Source organism: Trachemys scripta, chromosome 3, assembly GCF_013100865.1.
Source record: "Trachemys scripta elegans isolate TJP31775 chromosome 3, CAS_Tse_1.0, whole genome shotgun sequence".
Lineage (NCBI taxonomy): Eukaryota > Metazoa > Chordata > Testudines > Emydidae > Trachemys > Trachemys scripta.
This window is the reverse complement of record NC_048300.1, coordinates 87,907,687-87,924,537: the sequence shown is the minus strand read 5'-3', so window position 1 is coordinate 87,924,537 and position 16,851 is coordinate 87,907,687. Positions and strand designations below refer to the sequence as shown.

The following is a 16,851-nucleotide window of genomic DNA, read 5'->3' as shown; positions in this document are numbered from 1 at the left end:
TACTGGCTGGAGCAGCTGAGGATCTGGAGGGTGCAAAGCCATTTTAGCCCCCACTCCTGTGGCTTCAAGTTCTTTGCTGAGCCTGTAAGAAGCGTAGCACAGACTCACCCAAGATCTTTAGGTTGCAGGAGAGAGGTGGCTCCTTTGATGAAAAAGAAGAAACAAAGAAAGAGGTTGGGAAAGCTGTAAATATTAGAGTCTTGTGACAAATATGTTAATTGTTTCTTTTCTCCTAACTTCCTAGTAAAATTTCTGTGGTTCCTCCTACTCCCCCACCTTTCACTGAAACCACCGGGAGAAACACCGCAATGGTAATGTTTATATGTGCAGATATCTAAGAGCTCTTTCAGTGGAAATGACCGGCCGCAGAAGTGTAGCAAATAGCAACAACTCGTAATATTGTTTAGGAATTTGTTGCAATATAAATGATGCTTTTATTTCCTTTGTCTCGTTCCTTTTTCTGAGGCGTTGGTCTCTTAGGGACATATTAGATTAGTCACCAACTTTTTAGTGCACATTATGTAGCCATTTGTAATGAAAACTTTGCATGTGTTGTTTGTATAAATGAGCGAAGAGCAGAATGATTTTGATGTTTGCAATTTCATCACAGTTTCTAGCAGGTGGATTATTAGGACCGGATCCAAAATCCATTGAAATCAATTGGAAGATTACCATTGACTTCATAGGGCTCTGGATTAGGCCCTTCGTGCCCTAATTCAGCAGCCCTTCCCTGCTCAGGAAAGCACTTAAGCACATGTTTAATTTTATACACATGCTTAAATCCCATTGATTTTGATGAAAAATTTTGACTAGCTCTACTTCCAATCCTTGTGAGGATCCTCTGAATCCGCACTGCCAGAAGCATTACAGCAGCTCTAAGATTAATAAGACTCTTTCTTACCTTAATTTAAATGCAAACAATACTATAAAAAATTAATCAGCTATGTCATTTGCTTAGATTTATGAAAGCAATATGGAAATTGCCTGCAGAGTTTTCTGCTGGTAGATGCAAAAGAACTCAGTTGAAAGAGCCACCCCCTTCCCCAGCCAAATACTTTCGTGCTAATATTTACATGTAGTGCAAAAATACGTGCTTATAAATGCTACAGAAATGATAGCTCTGTGCAATCTTACACACATGCTATTTTTTGCAATTTCTAAACGTGTGTGACATGGGAAGCTTTGAAAACACAGTTCTTTATTTTATCTCTTAATTTTTTTTTCTTTCAATTGCAGGAAATCAGCCAATCTAAAAGTTTTAATAAGTCTGTGGAAAACTTGTTTCTGTCTCTTGCTACAAATATGAAAAGTAAGTGTCCTTCAGTGCTTTGCCATTTAAATTTGAGCCACGAGTGGTTACAAGTGAAAGGTCTGTTAGTGACTGCTGCTAGGACCAACAAATAGTTACAAGGCATGTCTAATTTTCCATCAGAATTCCCTCTAATGTTTTAACAAGCTGAGCAACTGATGATTCCAGCTGAGCACTCTCTCTTTTCTTACTAAGTAGCAAAAAGACTATTTATGAAGGTGTTTTTTTTTTAAACAAATGTAACAGTTCAGATATGTGCTGATAAAACCTGAAAATACTGCAGCAAACTCAACTATTGTGGCGTGGAATATGCCAACTTTCTATTGTGGTAACCGCGATATTATCCATCTTCCCCTCCCCAAGTGAACTTGTCACAGATTGCCCTTCTTTGATCACTCTCAGAAGGAAGGATTTAGTATTGTCGTTCTCTTTCCTTTCAGTTTTTTTTTAAAAACCTCTCCCTTCTCCCTCTCCCTCATTCTAGCTTCCTGTCAGTGTATGTGTTTTTAAAAGTCATCCTCTCCCGTCAGTTCATCTTTAATCCTGATATTCTTTGTCCTCCTCATTTCCTCTTTCACTTATTGCTATTCTGTTCTTCAGTAACTTTAGAGGGCAAGTTTAGGCTTTGGATACATATATGGAACAACCTGCACCTACTGGAGGGCAGAATTTGGCCCTATGTGCATAACAAAAGGGAGCAGTAGCCAGAAGAGAACAAGCTCTGACCCTTATGAAGACCAGAGACCCCACAATTAGCATATATTTTTACTAATCTGCTGCCTGCTGCAGAGACTGGGGGCAGTTGTAAATTTTGTCCCTCATGGCTAGAGTAATATCCTTATCCCAAAGATTATAAAATGAGACTAGACCTGAGTAACTTGGCACTAGTCTCTTGCCTCCTCTCTGTTGTCTTTCCTCTTAATCACTCCTTTCTAATGAGGAGTCCTCATTGTTTTTGCTGATACAGACTAACAAGGCTACCACTCTGAATCCCTTCAAATGAGACTCCTCCCTAGCCAGTCCCCTCTCCTTGTTCTCACCAAATGTAATCCAGTTTGCCCATGTGACCCAAGAACACTGAGAAGCGTAACAGCCTGTATATATATAGACACTATGATTGTTAGTGTGGATTGAACCTGGAATATACAACACCAAAAGCACACTACCATTTGAACTAGGGCAAGAATCTCTTTAGCTGTAAGAAAGTATGGTAGGCTGTTATTGTCTGTGAAGTCAGCTACCAAAGAAAGACATGGTCATTCACCTTAAGCCAGTATGTAACCCAAATACTATGTGAGGAAGTGTGGCTTTTCCTTGCTGATCAGGGCAGAGCGTGGAGGAAGGGAGGCCAGCCAGGGAAGAAAGGGATGTTTCCTAGAAGGAAGGGTTGGCTAGCTGGGAGTCACTGTAGCTAAGAGCTCTAACTCACCACTGCCCCCTGTTGGACCAGGAAGCCACCTCTTCTTGACACTATGCCCCTTAGGAGTTTCCTTCAAGCCCAATGATAAACATGTGGGCCAAAATTTTGAGTCATGAGTGCCTAAAGTTAGGTTCCTACATCCATATTTTGGCATCTAAATAAAAGTGGGCTCATTTGCAGCAGTACTGAGCATACACAGCTCCTGTATTTTGCAAGAAGTAAAAATGAAGAGCCTGGCTATGCCCTCAGACACTGCCATTTAAGCCAATGGAACTCATGTGTGCATATCTGAAACCAAAGGATTTGAGTGTAGGGTACAAAGCCTTAGTTTCTATAAAGCCTTTCCCTTTTAGGGTGCTAGTTCCAGTTGATTCTCTTTGGCAGAGAGAAAGTTGTTATAACCTTTTAGTTGTTGAATGGCGTATGTGAAATGAGTTGCTGGTCTTGGTCTAGTTCACAGCACAATCCGCAACTGGCAATAATTGGCACCCTTATTGATTGTCTCAGCAGAGACACCAAAGAAAGAATGGATGTGAAAATTGAACTAACTTGACTTTAGAAATCCCTCCAACAATCCCATTGTTAGAGCAGTGTGGGGCAAGCCTGTGCTGGTGTTGAATCTTTTATAAACCTATTCGGCCCATTAGGTCTGTCACTCCAGCCCCTTTTATGAGTGCTGAATTTGCTATATATTAAAAAAAAATCCAGTCGCATTTACTGTAGGAGACGACTGGACTGAGCCTCTTTATGAATGTGTCACCTGGCACGTTCACTGCCTACACAAAGCTCAATAAATGTAGGAGGATCAATTGCTCTTAAAAGCAAAACCTATGTCACAATGGCTTTAGACGTCACACACCCCAGAGTCCCATTGTTCTACAGTATCTTAACAGGCTTTGTGAGTTTCCCATTGCAGCAGCCAGTGTTATACACTACAGGAGAAAGATTTATTTCCCCAGTATATATTAAACATGCGATGGCTGTTGTTCTTTTTGCACCACTTGTACTGCAATATTAACTCTTCATAAGGAGCTATGTAAGATAGTGTTTACAACACACAGTGTGTCTGTTGCTGGGACTGCCCGTCGTTAATCTTAAGAATCATGAATATGTCCTCTCCTTCCTTCCCCTGAAATAAAGAGAAGCCCTCATGACTGCACCCAAGGTGAAAGAAGCAAAGAAGTGTTGCACTAAAGCTCTAAGTGCACTGGCAGGTTTATTTGGCTAATTGTGTACAGCCCACAGGGACTGATGCATTATCATATTTTGCTGCATTACCTGTACTGCAATCTGAATTGCTTGGGAAAAGGACCTTTAATGCACCAAGGCCCTAATTTAGCCAGGAATTTAAGGACATGCATAAGTTTAAGCAAGTGAACAATCCTATTGAAGTCAGTGGGGGTACTCATCCTTAAAATCATGCATGTGGCCTGAATATAAAAAGTTTCCACTTTCTTCCATATTTTGTATCCATTTTAATTGACTCCCCATTTTCCTAATTTCCACTGTAGCACTCCCATAAATGATCATAATGGTATTGCATTTGTGAATTTAGGTAAGCAGAATGCAGTTACACAAAATGGGACATGTACTTGCTTTCCCATCTGTTTCTTTTTCCCGGGAGATCAATAGTAGATCTGTAATCTAAAAGATCTGAAAGGCATAGGATTAGCTTCATAAATCTCTAGACTTGCTGACAATGTTCATTATAAATGTGTCCTTCTCTCCTTGTATTCATTTTAGAAATCTCAAAGTCCCAGAATGATATGAGGTCTGACAAAAGTCTCCTAACTACAGATTATGGGCAGGACGTGGAACAGAGGAAGGAAAGGAGGAGTCAGTCTGACACTGCCATCGATATTGCACACAGGGTATGCAATTCATTATACTTAGTCATTATAGTTTTAAGGGCTGTTTTGTGATTGGAATATGATTAGAAGACTGATGATTGTCGTCATACAGTACTGGCTCTATTAGAGCAGTGGAAGCTAGTTAAGGTTACTTTCAGATGGCCACTGGATCATCTCCTTTTGTAACTCTTTCAATAATTCTTCTTTTTGGCTGAAATTCTCCAGCCTTAGTCTCAGCTCAAAGCTAAGGGCTGGTTTGCATGGAGCCACCTTGCTCCAACAGGGAACACCAGGAGTGCACATGGCTCACAAGCTCTCCGGGGGCTGCTTGGTGCACACTTTGCACCAGCCAATAGGCTGCTCCGATTGCTCTCCCAGTCCATCTGCTAGCCCTCCTTCAGCCCCTACTGATAAAGAGGAGACTGAGCTATAGCTCTTCCACACCGTTCTTGGGACATTTTGGGCAATTTGCTGAGGAGAGAAGGTGTTGGCCATTGTTTGAACTGTTTGGGGAAGGTTTCCTGCAGCTCCTCCCTTTGCCCCTTCCCATGCACCTCCACAAGGGCCAATCACTACCCCTCAGTATTTTTGAAATGTTCGAGCAAAATCCATTCTCCTGTTTTTAAGTTGTGAGAGAGTGAAACAATTCAGTTTATCTTCTGTAAAAAGATGGTTAAGGGTTTGTTTTGTACACATCTAGCTCCCAAATGGCTGAGCTTTATAAGCTGAAACTTTCTAGGTAGCTGGGCCACACTGAGTTGCCGCAGCTATTTGAATAGCGTAGAGTTCACATGCTGTGTTGTTACGGGAGGTGTTTACAAAACTGCTCCTGCTTTAGGGCATGTACTTCTCAGAGCAGGGGGCAGAAAGGGACATTTCCCCCCATGTACAACATTCTACATCGTGGTGGCTTTTCATGTTCCACTAAAACATCGGGAATTGGCTGGTGTCAGAGTCAGAATGCCAGACTTAATGTACAAGTGATCTGACCTGGTACAGCAAATCCTATGTAGTTTAGAAAATGAAGCAAATTATCTGTGGTGTTTATTTTTATAGGATGTATTGAAACTATATTATAAATATTATGGAGAATATAGCTAGGTTAATCACCTCAGTGCTTCCTTTTAGTTCTATGCCAGTTGTGTGTGACCAACCATATCCCCAGTGTTTCCTCGTCGATCTGGTTTCACTGGAAAATCATTGCTGTGTTTCACTGCACTGAGAAGCAGTAAGGAAGGAGTTAGTATACTGACATTCTCTACACACCCTAACCGTGCTTTCATTGCACATTAAACACACATCCTATTGTGGTTTATGGATGAATGAGATCTCTATAGTTTGAAATCTCCCTGTGATATGTTTGCCAAACAATATGTCTGGATTTTGTAATTGTCTATAAATGCTAAAGGTTTTAGGGTGCTAAAGTATGTCAGCACTTTATGTTAAGGATATAGAAAGGTAACATTTTTCTTGATTGAGTTGTCAGAACTCTGTTCCTGGAGAACAGGAATTTCTAATGCCCCTCTAACTGAAAAACCCAAGCCTCTGCTGAAGTTTTGGCTGATTTGGGTGAAGTTTTGGTTGATCTTCTATTTTGGATATTGCAATCTAGGTTTTCTAATTCTGGTTGAAGTTTTTACTCACACCTTTTTCCCCACCCCTCTTTTATGGCTCTTAGCATTCATGCTGTGATCCCTAAGTTTACTTTTAATCTCTGTGAGCTGTTGTGCCTCCCTCTTACTTTTTCCTAGCATTATCTCTAGTTCTGATCTTTGTCTTCCTTTTGATAGGGCTAGTGGCAGTGTCCATCAGTTCTTACACTTCACTGTGTAGCCTGTTTGTTATCTTTATCAAATGCCTCATCTGCTATTCCCTCTGTGGTTTCCTAGTTTCTTTTTATCTTTGTAAACCAGGTTACCACCTTTCTCCCCCCCCCCCCATCACACTGTTTGTATTCTCTCTGCCAGAACTCTTAAAGTGATCTTAATCCGCAGTTCTACGCTGAAGAGTGCCTGTCAAAATGGCACCTTCTTACTCAACAGGTCTGATCCCTATGTATAATCAGACATGCCTCCTTGATTTGATGACATAAAGCAGTACAAATTTATTTTTACTCTTGTTAGTTTGTTCCAGTATCTTTCCAGGCATCAAAGTTAGGCTGACTGATGAAGACTGAAGCACTGAAGATAGGCACTAACACCTCAGCCTTCTTGTTGTCATCAGTTATTAGCTCTCCTTCCTCACTAAGTAGAGAACCTACACTGGCTTTCATCTTTCTCTTGCTCATAATCTATTTAAAGAACTTCTTCTTATTGCCTTTTATGTCCCTTGCTAGGTGTAACTCACTTTGTGCCTCAGCATTTCTGATTTTGTCCCTATATATGTGTGCTATTCTAACCTTAGCACTGGTATTAACATTGCCCTATCCATCATCTTTATGATTGTTTTGTATTTAGCACAGTAGAGAAGTATAATGGCTTGGATGGTGTGTAACCTGTTGTTCAGAATGAGGTCTGTTTTTAAATTAATCTCACCAGTTCATCTTCATCAATGGCCATTTTTGTAATTATTTCTACTAGTAGTACAGGAAATCCCTGTGATTATTAAGGGCATGTTATCCCCTCCCTGTTATGCAAATAATTCTCACTAATGTTGTTGGTTCATTCAGGCAGGAATATTCTCACTAGTCCTTTGGTAGTAAACTCCACCAGAGTGTTTCTTCAAACAAATATTTATTCCAAAGTGATCTTTTCCTTCTTTCCTACTGCTATTTTCCCCCCATGCCCTTGAAGAAATGTGTTTCACAGACTGTATTTTCTTGGAAGAACAGAGGCTGATGGATGGGAGATCCTGAGGAATCCTACCTCATCTCTTCGTTTTGCCCACACAGTCAGAATTTTCATGGGGGAGTGGAATTTAAAGATGTGCTGCTTGGAACTCCCTCATTCTGGACTATAGTAAAATTACGGTTAAACAAACATTGAATGTTCAGCCTTTCTCTGGAGTCACAGCTAAAGTAAGACTTTTCAGTCCATCCTTGTACTGACTCCTTCAAGTTACATTCATTCTGATCTTTCTTCACATAGATGGAGACAGGCATATGCCATGTATGCTGCAACATACAATTTGTAATTTCCTGGAGAAAGAGGTCTTTTGGCAAACTGCCAGGATTTTGGGGGTCGGGGTGAAGTTGTCCTAATGAGGCCTTTTATTAATACACTGCTACAGTAATTACCTTTAATTGTAGCTACCATATTAGCAATCATCATATGGTGGATAATGGCATGTTCACCACACAAGATTATGGGTATACTATGGATAGGATGGAGCAGCAATGGATCAAACAGTATGTGTACAAATTATAATTTAGTTATAGACCTGTTCCTTGGTCAAACAGTCTCCCAAAGCAGCCACACCCATATGCAAATTGTAGGTATGGACCACATATTTATGTGGCAGAACACAAGGGGGGAGGAGGGTGGGAACCACCGGGCACTTGGCTTAATAAACAAATGAATGGAAGTTCAGTGCTACATCTCTTACAGATAAAAAATATACCAAGCCTTCAGCAACTCATCAATGGGACACGGGACGACAATGAAATCTTTACCAAAAGGTATTGCAAGCAGGCAGAAGACATTCCAACCAGTCCCATGAGTGACACTGTATTCTGCGGTGGCAAAAAACATGTAAGTGTCAACGCGAGATGAAGCAGAATAGAACAGTGGTGTAAAATGGACTGAAGTGTAGGAGTTAAAAGCTTGTTCAGTATTTTGTGTGTTATGGATTATGCTCAGAAATAAGAGAATTCTACTTTATTTCAGATCAAGGAAAGACTGTCTGTCCTTGGCATGGTCCTTATAGCAATGGTATAAGTTTACTGCAGCATAAATACAGCTGAATGAACGGCAGTTAGCTGAAACCTCAGGTTAACTGAAGTTTAGTTAATGTCCTCTGAGGTGTGCAAACTCAGCTGCCTCATTCTCTTCACTGAGGACAGCTTATAGAAAAGGACAAAAACATTAAAGTGCAAAGGCGATCATAGTCACTAGGGATGGAAAAGCCTTTCTAAATCATTGACATTTTCTACAAAATATAGTCCCCTGACTGATGACATATCAGAAACTGCACTTGATCTTAGGCAGAAGGGAGAGAAGAAAAGCAATCAGAAGTGAATGCAACAAGGGTTTTGAAGTCTATTTGATTAGCTGTTATGTTAACTGTATGTCACTGAGGGTAATGCTTTCAGTATGTTATAAATGACTTGACAGGAATTGTCAGGACACAGTGGGAATCATAGCTGCAGTGTCTAGGCATTTCAGAGCTGGAGTTAAGAAGGAAGGAAACTAAAATGGCGCTTAGGGGCCAAACATAATTGAACCAGCCTCCTGCTTTTTAGTGACAGAACAATGAGATAATTTTACACATGCTTTGCAGAGGTGTGAATAACTACACAAAATGCATGGCAGTGGACAGTCAGGCCCTTGCTGTTTGCCAACAGTTCACCACACAGTTGTATCTGAGTTGCCATACATTTCCTTTTAGCATAGGTCATAACTGTGATGCAGTTGGCAAAGTTGACTTTTGAATGACAGTCACTACTGCTCTCTGTAGAGATCTGCCTATATTCCTCCTTTTCCTTTTCAAACATGATTATTTTCTTTGAGGGATGGGACAAGGTGCCGGAAAAAACAAATACAAACGCCATTGATATAAGGGATTTACCTAACTTGTATTTCTGACAAAATATAAATGAACATAACCCTAATAATTGCTTATAATTATACACCTCTACCTCAATATAACGCGACCCAATATAACACGAATTCTGATATAACGCGGTAAAGCAGTGCTCCGGGGGGGGCGGGGCTGCGCACTCCGGCGGATCAAAGCAGGTTCGATATAACGCAGTTTCACCTATAACGCGGTAAGATTTTTTGGCTCCCAAGGACAGCGTTCTATCAAGTTAGAGGTGTATATTCCTTCATACATGAATAGATATTTTACCTGTTGGATAAATACCCCAGCAATGATAAAACAACCATAGACCGGGGACAAAGCCTTCAGAATGGAAGAATGGACTTGGGGTCTGTCATGTTAGAAACCCTTGTGTTCATGAGTCAGAGCTCTGTATCTGAGATATAGGGCTAGTTTGTGCCTGTAAGGCACAGCTCTGTGTTTGGGGGTAGTATGGAGATGTACTTGCCCCACTGCTCTGGAGAAGCTCGGAGGGGGGTTGTGCATCCTAGCATCTTTCCCACCTTGCATCCGGGTCATGCCCATTACAACCTAGCATGCAGTGGATTGGAGGGCAGTTGCAAGATGCATTCTGGGACTCCACTGGCTGTACTATGGACAGTCCAGTCTAAACAATGGAATATCGCCTGCTGCCTTGTCAAAGGGGAGGCCCAGCTTTATCAAGCACCTTCTTTATGGGGGAGCTCTGTGATGCTGATCATCGATTCATCAAAATCTATCCTTTAACCTAGGAGATGGTGTCGCTCCAACTCCTGCCAGCTAGGCTTGAGTATAGGAGGTCATTGTTAATTTATTATGAGGGAGGACCAAATGGAAGGGGTATTTCCTTGTTAAATGTTTCCAAAGCCTGCTTTTGTCCGAGGATCTGACCCTGCTAAAGCCACTGTACAGCCTGCTGAAAACAAGGAACACATAATGCTATCCAACCTGAGGAGCACTGCTTGGAATAAGCATACAGTTCCTCTGAATAAATAAGAGGTTCAATGAACTAAACAGTAGGGCAGCTTTGCAAAACTGTCATTAAAATCTATCAGCTAAGGCACAAAATCTATTTGCCTTCCTTTCCTATGATGAGTGATAGTGAAAAATGAACGAGTTTTTTACTTAGCTGTCAAATAATTTACTTCCTTGTGGTGAGGGGGTGAGTAGAAAACTGCAACAGAGATTAACTGCTGCTCTGACCTATATCCTGTGAGGTCAGCTGGATTACATGAGCTGTACATCAGTTCAAAATGGAACCCTAGCTCCTGTCAGGACGTCTCTTTCCACTCTCAGGCCAAAAAAGCAATGTGTGTTACTTGGAACTTATAAGGTAGAGCAGGTGACTTCTTTGACTTCAGTCAAAGACATTGTTGTGAATTTTGAAATGGTTGCTTGGCAAGCTGCACAAATTAAAAATTACAACTGCAGAGCAGAGAGATACAATCTATTCTAAACATTAGCCTGAGTTGTTAGCTGCTCAGGCATGCAAAGTAAGAACTCCTTGGTTAACCAAGCTGGGGTGAGGGTGTAGAATGGGATGGGACTATTTTTTCAAAGGGAGGGATGTCAAATACTGATGACATGAAGGTGTTAGTGTCAGAAGAGATTGCTGTAATAACAAGATCTTAAGGACACACTTGCTGGTAACAGTACTTAAAAGGAAACCCTGAAGCACTCACATTAAAGCCTATCATTAAAAAAGAATGGAGAGGAGAGACCAAAACTGTCTTGAATAAATACATAGTTCAATACCTTGAGAGCTAGATTACCCCCTGCAGTTATGGGGCTGCACTGGGGCACAATAGGGAGTAAAGCCGCCTCCTTCACCCCCCCTTCAGGGCCTGTGTAAGAGCTGGCCACAAGTGCTGTCTGGGCGCTTGGGGGAGCACAGAGGCTGCACCCCAAAACCTCCCCCCCAAGGAGGGTAAAGAGTGGGCAAGGAGGAGCGGAGCCATGGGTACCCAGTGCTGGCTGGCTATGCAGGAAAAGTATGCTATTCCCTTTAAATATGCCACTGGGGAGCCCTAGGGAATGTTTAATAAGTGACCCTCTTTGTTTCCCACAACACTTCCTCGGGCTCTTTCTAGGGCTGTGTACTTCAGCACTGCCTGTTACTCTGGGCTGCATACGACAAACACGGCCTAGTTCAGTGGTTCTCAAACTTTTGTACTGGTGACCCCTTTCACATAGCAAGCCTCTGAGTGCGACCCCCCCCCTTATAAATTAAAAACACTTTTAAATATATTTAACTCCATTATAAATGCTGGAGGCAAAGCGGGGTTGGGGGTGGAGGCTGACAGCTCGCGACCCCCCACATAATAACCTCACAACTCCCAGTTTGAGAACCCCTGGTCTAGCTGTACATTTTTAGATGTTTGGGACTTTGGCCATTGACATCAGTGAGTGCTGGTCAGTCCAGTATTCATATTGTTCCTATCACATGCTTTTTAATAAACCCTCTTTTTGGTCACATACTAATTTTTGGGGGAGTCTACTTCCAGATAGAGATATGGTCTCATACAGTGAGTGCCTATAGGATAGTTATGCTCAGTCATGTATGGAGGACAGAGGAAGACACTGCCCTTACCTCATGGAGCTTACTATATAAAGATGGTTAATTCTGTATAGAAAAATTAACAACTTGTAGAATTTCAACAATAGTTATTATTTAAGGCCTAGTATGGATAGTGAAGAAATAGCTTTATGCACGTATTGTGTCGGTTCTGAGTTGTTTGCTATGACTTTAGCAGTCAGTTTGGTGCAAAGATATTAAGATTGAGGGAGAAAAACTATTTTATCTTATTGGATTTGAACTCACTTTTTTTAATCCTGGTCTTTTCTTAGGGCAGTTTATATAGCATTAACAGCACTTGCACCGAGGCTGGCAATTTTGACATGGTTAATGTCACAGGAGAAATAGAGTTTGCCATCAGATATGTCTTTAAAGCCTGCACTTTAGAAGTCTGCATCAAGGCCTGCAAGAACCTGGCTTACGGAGAAGAGAAGAAGAAAAAGTGTAACCCGTAAGTGTTTTGGTGTCAAAAGAAAAAGCCAAAAACAAGGTGTTTAGTTTTTCAAGAAACACACGTGTGTGTGTGTGTCCGACTTGCCACTGTGTACTATACACATATCAATTTATACAGAGGCCCAGATGTCAAACCATTAGCACTTGAGTTGTGCCTGCAAAAAATGCCTGTACACTCATTGTCTAGTGGTTCCAGCATGAGATAGAAAGTTGGGAGATCTATGTTCTATTCCCGACTGACTCACTGCATGACACTGGGCAAGTTATTTAACACGAATGTGTTTGTTGTCTTCAGCTATAAAATGAGAATACAAATCTCTGCTTTTGTAAAATGCTAGGACAGCTAATGATAAAATATAATATAAATATTACCTGTGCAAAAAGTACCCATTTTTGTGTATGAAAGATGCCTGTGTGCTTTTTGTTTGCAATGTAGGTGCTAATGTTGGAACATTTAACCCAGTGTCTCCTCTCTGGTTATTGTTTTATGAATGATTCTCTGTCTTTCCATGGCAGAAGTCATTCATGGAAATTCATCAGGCAGAATGTCCAGTTGTATGGTTAGTGCTTGACCCTACTGTAATACATTGTTTGAGTGCATTTGGATCAGCTGGGCCAACACTAAGCGTGCTGAAATTCCAGAGTTATGCTTAGATTCTACCAGGAAGAATTTGGCATTGAGTCTTTTGCAGAGGAGGATCATAAAACTGAACCCTAATAAAAGGATCCTTGTTGGGATGCCAGCTAATACAGTTAGGGAATATTTAATAAGTGACTGAATAACCCTTGAGTTTCCTGGTGGCATAGCCAGCATACAAATCACCAAAAATCTGAGAGCGTGGTGTGGGAAGTTCCATGTAGTAGTGAACATTACATTCTGTATTTGGTGTAGAGAGTGCTGTCTCTCAGCCAGTAGGAAAAAGTACAGGCATTGTTTACAGTTAGAACACTTGACACAGAAGTTGGCTGGGGTAGGTGTTGTTTCCAACACTTATGCTAGCAAACTGTCAAAACTGTCAGCTTGTTGGCTGGTTTGAGCTATGGCTGGTTGGTTTGCATGACTCCCTGTTGCTGAAAAGGCTTTTAAAATACACACAGTACAAAGGGGCTTGGGAAGCAGTGCATTGCTGCTGAAAGCTACAACTGATCTTCAGTTTCCCCAGAATTTAACCCAGACTGGTTTAACAGTTATATACTATTATAAATTAAATATAAAATACTACATTTTTAAAGAATGTTCTGGTAGAATTTGTCTCCTTCACCACAGACCCTACGGGCAGATAATGGGCATCCATAATGCCATCGATCACCTTTGGCTCTGGATTCATACTCCATGGTGTAGACCATTGTCTGTCCATAGAATTCTCATTCAGAGAGAATATTGCTTAACATGAGTTATTTACCTGACAGAGGCCCTATCAAATTCAGGGTTCATTTTGGTCAATTTCACTGTTATAGGATTTTTAAATTGTCAATTTCTAGAGTTTCAGATATTTACATCTGAAATTTCATGATGTTATAACCATGGCGGTCCCGACCCAAAAGAGGGTTGTGGTGATGGTCGCAAGGCTATTGTAGGGGGGTCGCGGAATTGCCATCCTTACTTCTACATTGCTTCTGATGGAGGCGCTGCCTTCAGAATTGGGCAGCCGGAGAGCAGTGGGCAGTGCAGACATAAGGGTCGCATGGTACGGGAGGTGATCATCATTTTTTTGGGTGCGGGCAGAGCCGGCCTTATGGGTGGATGACCGACCAGGGTCCTGTGGTCAGGGTGGCGCTGTCATCCCCCCACCCCATAGCCACCCCAAGGCCCCTTCAGCAGAGACCAACGATTGAGAGGTCATGGAAACTGACCTGCCCTCTAACTCTTAGAGATGATCAGGATAGGATTGAAACACATCAACTCGACAGTATGTGAGGAACACTGCACTGTATCTGTCTATTCTGTTGATAAATAGAGGTTGTCAGGCACCATTAACCAGCACTGAATATACCCTGGAAAAATTCAGAATGTGCCAAGGATTAGACAGTGGGGAACATGCTGCTTTATTTCCTTCCCTTTCTTTCTCGGTTTGAACTGTCCTAAATTTTGCTCTCTCCCCCCCAACCCTCTCTCTAATTGCAAGGTATGCAAAGACTTATTTGCTTCCTGATAAATCTTCTCGGAGTAAACGGAAGACAGCTGTTAAAAAGAACACAGTGGATCCGGCATTCCATGAAACTTTAAAGGTGACTTGTAAACATTTGTGACCTGGAAAGATCTCTCACTTGCAGAGCAAAGTCTCCACTTCTAGTGTCCAATCCTACAAGCTCTCTGTGAGCAGAACTCCCTTTGACTTTGAGAGCCCCGTGTAAGGGCTTTTAGAATTGTGCCACACTCTTCAATTCTAGGGGTCAAAGTGAACCTAACCATTAACTAATGATGGATGCCAATCAGAATAAAAGCAGCCTCTTGTACATTTCTGTACAGCTCTATTAATAAGTTGCAAGCTGGCAGAAAAAAGGAAGCCATCTGGCTTTGGCCATAGAAAACATAAAGTTGACTAAATTCTGTTGCAGTTTCTGGCTAAAGAGATCGGAAATATGGTAAAAGGAAACGCTCATATCTTTTTATGGTTACATAGACTAATTGTGTATATTACAAAGAAAAATTAGTATTTTGTACTGTTATCTGTTTGAACTGACAGCTCTTTTGTGAATGTCAAAGGGAGTGTCTCTTTGCAATTTGCTACATGAATCATAGCTATTCCATTAATTCCTATTCTGCTCAAAGGAGCGATAGATCCTATGTGTTAGTTTCCTCCTTTTTCTTCCCCAACACAATTGATGTCTCATTCATCAGTGTTTGGACTTGTTAATTTACAACACATTAATCATCACAGTAGAGAGTGGCTGTAATTTTTCATTTTCAAAGTGCTTTACAGCATTATTTCATGAATCCTTACAGCACCTCTGTGCAGTCCATAAGTGTTGTTATCCCAATTTGACTGAGGGGGAAGCTGAGTTTGAATGACTTGCTAAGGCTGCAGTGAGTTACTGACAGAGCTGGTATTAGAACTCAGCTGTTCTTACCTCCCATCCTGTACTAAGGCCATTATGTGTAACTGAGGGATTGCAATGATGTGCAAGGTAGTAAGGGCCCCAATGGAATCTGATGATGTCATTTGCATGGGAAGGGAAAGATTAATGCCCAGAGTCCTCGACTCTAATAAAGCTGTAGTGTTTGCTCCTCCCCTGAGTCCACAGAACCAGCAGGGGTGTGGAGTGGGTGATGGTGGGGGAGGATCTCAGAAGGCAGAGGAAAGCCCCAGATTTGGACTCTGAAGTCCCAGATTCTGGCTAGCTTTGCAGAAGAACTCCTGCTCTGTGCTTCTCTGCCGTATACCCCCTTTCGTGGCAGTATGGCACAGCTAGTGCCCCTTGTCTGCTGGCAGAGCTGTGCAGAGGAGAGTCACTGAGGGTGCAGCAGGCGTTAATGCTACCTAAGGCTTTTCCTACAGATCAACCACAATTTTGGGGTGTCTTCTCCCTTCACGGCTTGCCATGTCAGCTTTGGGCCTCTGAGATGTTTTGCAGAGGAGCGCAAAGGTAGTTATGTGGAGTGGAGAAGTGTCTAGCGTAGCTACTTCCCTTTCTGCATGGCTCCACTGTGACTTTTTGCACAGATTTATTCCCCACAACACTGCAAAGTGAGAGAAGGGGGTGAAGCACATGGGCCATTATTGCTAATTACTGTTGTACAATTACAGAGTAAAATAGGATAAGGTCTTTCTCAGTCTGCAGTGGAGAATAACAGGATGGGAATGGGAAATATTCTAAACTGTGTGAGGGAACCATGAGACAATATGTTATCTTCAAGACCTCCTGCATGACATGAGATGCAGAAATCAGATTCTGGGCCCAATCCTGCAGCCATTACTCAGCCAAAACTCCCACTGAAGCGCCCTACAAGGACAAGCTCCATGACTTCAGCATGTTCACTCTACCCCTGTACATGTACTTCGAGTCCTCTTCATAAACCTGTTTCATTTAAACATGTGAGTGAACAGTCCAGTAGTTCCTGTTATAAGGAACAGGTTTTGGCACAATCTGTTTCCAGGAAAGATTCAGGGCTGTGTTACCACTGAGAATTGGCCCACTTCTAACACAGTGCGCAGGTGGCAAAGAGAGGCATTACGGCTCTGGCAGTGTATCAGCCCTTTCACTTTCTCAAACACCATCCAATCTATAAATCTAAATAGCCCAGGTAATTTCCAATCGGTGGCCTCTATTGTGCTCTTACTTCTTCAAGATGTGTGCAGTCATACAGGAGACATTGTCCCTACATCTTAAAAGGAGGCCCGAAAACAGGCTTTGGACCCAAACTTAGATTTGAAACATCTATCTGTAAACAAGGGTTTTTTTACGAATGTAATGGGCCTAAATCTCATTTATACTGGGGCCCCTTTACTCTGCTCTGGCCCTATAAAGGGACTTAAAGCAGCAGTAAATCACAGTTACCCCGCTT

The 16,851-nt window shown here is 41.8% G+C and overlaps 1 protein-coding gene across 6 annotated transcripts in view; it reads left to right on the top strand.

The window, feature by feature from the left end:
- The window catches only part of SYTL3 (synaptotagmin like 3), a 67,654-nt gene that overhangs the window by 42,674 nt on the left and 8,129 nt on the right, over positions 1-16,851 (top strand). For all 6 annotated transcript variants that reach the window (XM_034765300.1, XM_034765302.1, XM_034765296.1 and 3 more), the window contains 6 exons: positions 245-311; positions 1,237-1,309; positions 4,473-4,600; positions 8,125-8,268; positions 12,164-12,342; positions 14,471-14,573. In XM_034765300.1, the coding sequence (XP_034621191.1) occupies positions 245-311; positions 1,237-1,309; positions 4,473-4,600; positions 8,125-8,268; positions 12,164-12,342; positions 14,471-14,573 (694 nt within the window). The remainder of the gene's footprint in view (positions 1-244; positions 312-1,236; positions 1,310-4,472; positions 4,601-8,124; positions 8,269-12,163; positions 12,343-14,470; positions 14,574-16,851) is intronic.